This window comes from Euprymna scolopes, chromosome 36, assembly GCF_053919585.1.
Source record: "Euprymna scolopes isolate OS-2025 chromosome 36, ASM5391958v1, whole genome shotgun sequence".
Classification (NCBI taxonomy): Eukaryota; Metazoa; Mollusca; class Cephalopoda; order Sepiida; family Sepiolidae; genus Euprymna; species Euprymna scolopes.
In genome coordinates this window covers 53,829,529-53,836,574 of record NC_136517.1, presented here as the reverse complement: position 1 = coordinate 53,836,574, position 7,046 = coordinate 53,829,529, and the positions used below count along the sequence as shown (strand labels likewise).

The 7,046-nt window shown below is 33.2% G+C and overlaps 1 protein-coding gene across 3 annotated transcripts in view; it reads right to left on the bottom strand.

Annotated features, from left to right (window-relative positions):
- Positions 1-7,046, bottom strand: part of LOC145260486 (uncharacterized) — a 118,235-nt gene that overhangs the window by 1,399 nt on the left and 109,790 nt on the right. For all 3 annotated transcript variants that reach the window (XR_013864307.1, XM_080118595.1, XM_080118597.1), the window contains 2 exons: positions 6,566-6,741; positions 2,411-2,469 (listed from right to left, as the gene is read on the bottom strand). Coding sequence is in view for 2 of the 3 variants with exons in the window: in XM_080118595.1 (XP_079974721.1) it covers positions 2,430-2,469; positions 6,566-6,741 (216 nt within the window). In the remaining variant the exon portion in view is untranslated. The remainder of the gene's footprint in view (positions 1-2,410; positions 2,470-6,565; positions 6,742-7,046) is intronic.

Below are 7,046 nucleotides of genomic sequence, written 5' to 3'. Positions count from 1 at the left end.
TGTTGTTTTTGATCTTTTTTTTTATTGGTTTTTTGTTTATTCACAATGTTTTGGCCAACTATTCCTCTGGCCTTCGGGGCCCGTGGCACAGTTGATAGAGACGTTGAATCTCTACAGTTCCAGATGAACATTGTCTGAAGATAGCGGTTTCAATCCCACCCAAAGCGTGCCAGAGGTTAATTGGTCAAAATGTGGTGAGACGACAACAACTACGGATGGCAGTGATGGCTGAGAATGCAGTTAGGAGATTCGAAGTTCCTATCCGTCGCGGTTACCACCTGACGAAGGCCAGAGGAATAGTTGGCTGAAACGTTGTGAATAAACAAAAAACCAATAAAAAAAAGATCAAAAACAACAACTAATAAAGATGAGAATAATAGTCCGAAATAAAAATAAATTAATATATAATGCTCATCTCAAAAATGAATTCCAATTAAGGAATAATATATAGTATGTGACATAGTTGGAATTTTCTTTTCAATATTGTTCAACAATATAATCAGTATAATCATTAATGTAATTTCTTAGCAAAAGATTTGGTACTTGTACAGTTTAGTCAAGACATTAAAAAACGAAAATATCAAAGAAAAGTTATATTGTACGCATCCGTTATGGAATGAAGTTTTCCAAAAAAAAGAAAAAAGTCACTTAATTTCATCAAGTAGATTTTTTTACAGCGAAAAAACAATTTGTTATGATACCGAGCAAAAGGTTCGATTTTTAGGAAGAAAAGCTAGTATTAAAAGTGCAAAGAGAGTGTTGGCATTTTACATGGAGTTATCTCCCCGTGGCATGTTGAAAAAAATTACAAAATGCCTATCTTCAACACGCTGTCATAAAATCATAAAAATGTGTTTTACTGCTGCAAAAAAAAAAAAAAAAAAACTACTCGGTCAAATTAAGTGAAGTTTTTATTTTGAGATCTTCAGTCCAAAACGAATACATACAATATTACCTTTTTTTTTTTTTTCCCCCCCCGATATTTTCATTTTTTAATGTCTTGATTAAACTATATAAGTGCCAAGATTTTAATAGCAATCCAGTTGCTCTCTTTACACCTTTAGTCGCTCCAGTAACCAAGTCTGTAAATGAGTGTGACGTAAATATTACTTAAACAATCCTGGTCATATCCAGTTCAACGCTTGTTAACATGATGGCATGTGTTGAATAACTTTCAAAAATTGACTTGTAAACTCTTGTCAGGTCTTTTATTATCCCTCTTTCTCTAAAATCCATCCTTATCAGGATTATATTATTCCTCTAAGGTTTTTCTTGGCCTTACCCTGCCAATGGATTCTGCTACCTCAACTGTTCTACATCTACCAACTTAAACACTTTCATCCATTCTTTCAATGTGACGAAAACCAACAAAATCTCCTATTCTTCACACATCCCTCTATACTGTCAAAATTTAATCTTCCTCTAAATAAAAAAATTAAAAATTTAAATACAAGATGTCTTAGGAATCACCGGTAATGGCTTAAACCAGAAAAATCATTGCAATGCAAATCAATTAAATTCATCAACAATGTCATCTGTTACGACTAACTCTTTTTACTCCAGGCAAAAATTCAAGGGAAGGTAACTCCAATTTAAAAAACGAAAACAGCCGAAATTGAATGGAAATTTGAAAAATCGGCCCAGCTGTTTCTGCGTTCATAGAGAACAAACTCACACACAAAGTTCCTTACATATAAGAGATATGTCCCTTTTATGCAATAGTAGAGATATGTATATCTACATGAAATAATTGTATGAGGATACGCCTTCAGAAATCAATGACTTTGTTGCTATTGAGCGGAGGTATGGCCCTATTCATTCTCAGGAGGTTCACTCTCCCAGGCTTTACCTTCTCTTTAAAAAGAGATTAGTATATTGCTAATTGGCTGATACACCCCTACTGAAAAATGTCGACAGGGCCACTGAGGCATTTTTTGTAGGCCAGAGAATTCTAATCCTAGCTTTTCAAACCCACACCTGATCCTCCTGGAGAGAAAGTAAATCAAATAGTTTCAATTTATTTTGAAAAATTACTTAGTCCAAACCAAATAGTTGCTAATATGAAGCATTTTTAAATAATCACATAAAAATAAAAATAAGCAACTCGTTTTAAATTGAAGAATGTAATAGTTAAAAAAATGTACAAACAAATATATGTAATAGTTAAAAAATGTACAAACAAATATACGTAATAGTTAAAAAATGTACAAACAAGTAATAAGTTAAAAAAAATGTACAAACAAATAAAGATTAAAACCTAAAAATAATATCACTGTCTCTTGGGCAATGTCGGGTAATTAGATGGAAAATAAGTGATGGATGAAATCAAAAAATTTTTTTTTTATTATTAAATTGATAAAATGAATCATTTAGCACTTTAAAAAAATCATGAATCAAAATCGAAACTCACCTGAAACATTTGTCTTTTTTTACTGACACAAAGGTTTCTGTTTGCGATGATAAGCCCTTCTGAAATTAAAAAGCCATAGGAACATTAATGTCAGTTTCATCACATACAAAAAAGACATGTTATATTTCAGTGCTTTTATGAAGAGGAATTAAAAACAAAGATCTACACCTCTTACACACACACACACACATTATATATATAAATAATACTTTAGGAAGAATCCAACGGTGTTATCAATTTATTATCTGTTGTGTTATGTGCCCAATTCTAGTACTATTTTGGGTACTTTAAACCTAATCTGGTTGAGATGGGTGCATTATTACTAATATATATATATATATGATTCTTGTTCAGAATTCTCTCCATATTCAAAAATAAGAATAAAAAACATGTACATACCTGTGACAAAACGAAAGTAGCATATTCCAAATATCATGTAAGTTGATCAAGTAGTTTTATCATTTTTATGCGATTAATGGGAATTTGTAGACATTACAACATACATCATCTAGTAACTATGAATCATTGTTGAGTTATCTCCCTTAGTTTTAGTAGATTGTTTTTAAAATGGTGAGTAAGAAATTCACACCTTGGATATTCATAAAATTTGATTTTCTTATTTAAAAATAAAACTAGATCAATTTACAAGCTTTTCATTTCATCATGGAGACATCGTAAAGAATTTTTTTTATCTTTATCTTTCAGTAGAAGCGGAATTCTGGACAAGAACCACATATTTTTTTCTTGCTTTTGGTGTTCTAATCTATTTATAATTAATTGTTCCCATAATTGCATTAAATTCTACACTTGATTTACTTAGGTTGTCATTGTCCAACATATGTGCTGCTTTTTTTTTATTACGTTTTTACCTTTCACTATTATCCCCTTTCTATAATTTTTACTTTGTCCCGTGTAAGTAGATTGCTCTTTACCGGGTAAAAGTCTAAAGTAATTCTGAATTATATTCGTAATATTGCCTGTAGTGAGGACTGAACCGGTTACTTAAAACTCATTATAACTTAGCACTTTATCCAATGCGTCATGATTTTGGGGGGTCTGGAACTAATTTTTGTTTTAGATGTGTAGTGTTACTATAATATTCCTTTGTTCTATTTCACTTATTCTTGGAAACTGCTGGGCCAAGATGGTAGGAATTTTGATTGGGTCTTTGTTATGATAAGGTGTAGCAAACTAAGTATTATAGTATCTGATGCACAGTTAAGGATTAATACGGATTAATATCACACAATATCACATTTACTCTAAAAGTTTTATTTTTGGAAGCTACTGAGCCAATCTGTCTGAAATTTTGTTCAGACTTTTGTTATGATAAAGTGGAGCAAACTAATTATTATGGTATTTGTTTGATAGGGATTAATACTTAATACAAAAACATTAGCACAAATTTCACCATATTCAACCATCAATTTGGCATAAAACACTCATTCTAAGCTAATAGGCTATAACTTTTGCCTATTTTTAATGGGCCAAGCCTTCTATATTAAAAATAGTCTAATCTACTATTTATTAAAAACTAGCCTGGGTGCCCAGCGTTGCCCGAGTGTTTGGAAGTGTGTGTTGAGAAAAAAAGTGGTAGTAGGTAGGCAGGCTTGAACCCGTACTGCGAAGGAGGAAAAGAACGTGAAAAAAAAAAAGGTGATGTCTTTGCTGTTGCGCCCATTGCCAAACCGGAAGTGGCGGAGGTTTAAATGACGGAGAGAATGACTTTTGAAAATATTGACGAAAAAAGCGACCCCTCCCTGTAGAAAAGTGTCGAGGGTGAAGGAATTAATGTTTTTAGCTAATTTTTCAATATTTGCTGTTCGAAAGGTTGAGCTTCAAAACGATACCAGTCTCGTGAAAATCCGTCACCTCTGTCAAAAGTTTTAAGCAGACATACAAACATACATACATACATTTAAACAGACAGATGAGATTTATATTATAGACTAGCGGGGGTACCCAGCGTTGCCCGGGTGTTTTGAGGTGCGTGTGCTCTTAAATAAAAAAGAAACATGGGGGGGGGGGGAGGTAAGTAGGTAGCATCGAACCCGAAGCCCTGAGGCGAAGTTGGAAAATAAAATGTGAAAAAAACATGACACGTTAACCACCAGCAAGAATGAGTTACTTAAAGACGTTTGAATTTATTTAAGTAAGAGAATTGACAGGTGCCCACACTTAATGACGTCAAGTGGAAGTTGTAGAGTTAACATTTTGTGCGAGCGTTATGACGACGTAAGCAATAGCTATTCAGCAGTTAAAATTTTCTGCGGGACAGTTTTTAATGAGGCCAATAACCCGGTTTGTTTGTTTTTACCCAACTTTGGGGAAAACCAGCTCCCCCGTTTATTAGGGGTGTCTCGAAATGAAAGCAACCATATGACAGTGATAAGCCGACATTGACCAAACGTTACATTGCTTTCTGGAGACCACTGGCCATGGGCCAGGGATTTGAATTGAGTTTTGCTTTTTTTATACCAAAAAATGAAAGCAACACACAGTGATCTGAAAATGTGGAATATTTAACATTTTAAAGTCGGGCAAATTAAATAGACAGGCGACCCCCCGTTGTTAACTCATAGATATTATCATTTAGATAGCATATAAAAAGTTTTAAGAATGAGCGACCCCCCCTCCCCTCCCCCGGAAAAAAGCTTTTAGTGGACATGCACAAAAAACGAACATATATACACACACACATTTTCACTTTTATATATATAGATGGTTCCCATATTGTATTCAATTTTATGCTAGATCAATTAGGCTATTGATGGCTAACATATATGCTATTTCTTTGAAATAGTTTACTCGCCACCATTCCCCCCTTTCTTTCTAACTAAAGTCAGCAATATCCGGCTTATCTTCAAGTGTCTTTTGTACAGTTTCCTGATCAAGGGTGATTGTTATTTGGAGTACGTAGCTTAGATTTAACCCCAAACAAAGCATACAGTTATTGAGATGTAAGGGATTACTCTGAGTAAGGATCAGATTTATAAAGGATATCCTAAGTGGGCAGTTAGACAGCAAGATGTTTGTTCACATCACATTTTTGTATGTTAGTATAGTCAGAGAAATGGAGAATTCCAAAGGCAAGCAGTCGGAAGAAAGAAAATACTCGACGAGAAAGTTTTCTGGCATTTGGAAACTTCTACAGTGAAAAGGTAGGATTTTGTTGCTATTTGGGTTTGTTGGGAGTATTTATAGATACAAGTGCAGTCAGTTTGTCGGAGCACATTTTCTTTTTTTCTTTTCAATTGAAATTACAAGGCGTGAAGCCAGTTGATATAAAATAAACTGTTGAAATACTTGTAAAGCTAGCACAGAGATGCATTATTGTGGTGATGGAACAGGGGCTGGAGCTAAGAAAACAGTGTTGGACTTGTTAGGTTAGCAACATTTTTTTTTACCTTGTGCACAAGGAAGAGACTCTTGGTCTGTACACCAACCCAGATATGGTAACAATACTCTATGTATGCGAAAATAGTGGTTTTATAGAGATATAGGATGCTGGCAGGTGTGATAAATTTATCATATTCTTTGCAGCAGACTTGACAATATCTTTTATGTATTCAATTCATGTTGCCAGTACCTCTCTTGCATTCAACAACTTGGGCAGCGATTTAATGTGCAGTATAAACATTTGCCTACGTTACATTTATTCAACTATAAAACAAAAAAAGAGCGTTTCTACACCATTGGGATGGAATTTCAGAAATCATAATACTGAATCTCACATGAAAACAATGGCATCTACGTATTCCTCATATTTTTAAGATGATTGTATTCAAAAATTAGGAAAATCGAGAAGGTAGAAAATTATTTATTAAAAAAAAAAAATAAAATTTGATGAAAACGGTCGTGAGACACAGGAGAATTAAAAAAAGAGGTAATTTTCCGTTTCAAAGTAAACAAGATGGCGGCAACATGATAAAAGTTATTTTAAGCTAACATGATTAAAGTTATTTTTTTTTCAATAATATTCAGTAATTTCGACTGCATAATTTGGAAACTACCATTGTAACTTATTAGAATTGACAAAAAAATCAGTTGAAACCATTGTTTTTTATCTGAAAACTCCATTTATCGACTATAAAATCTCATCCCAATTCTGTAGAAGCACCCCAAAAAGTTGATACAAAAGTAGATACTACATACTTTACTTTGACCGGTTTTAATAGTGGTGATGCTTGTGGTACTCCTTCTGTTGTTTGAACGACAGGTTCAACCTCTTTGCAACTAGTGCATTCCCAGCGTCCAGTTGGAATTGCTCTCAAACCAACACAAAACGTATGATAACCACGATCACATCTGTCACAGAACATCATTTTATCCTGAGGTAAAAGGGAGAAAATCAATGAGAAAAATATTCAATATGGCATCCAACAATTTTTGAGAGATCAAAAAAAAAAAAGAAGTTCTCATGGACCTTTTGTCTCCTAGTTTATAGCTTCATTTTCATGTTCATAGTGTAAGATGAGAATAATTAACACATAAAAAAATGCAAACAAGCATTTTTTTATGTGTTAATTACACATGAATTTACAGCTTTTTTGTAATAATTATACTTGAAATTATTCAAAATTCAAATATAAGTGCAACTGAAAAGAAATTAATTGAAAATCTTTTCAATAATTAT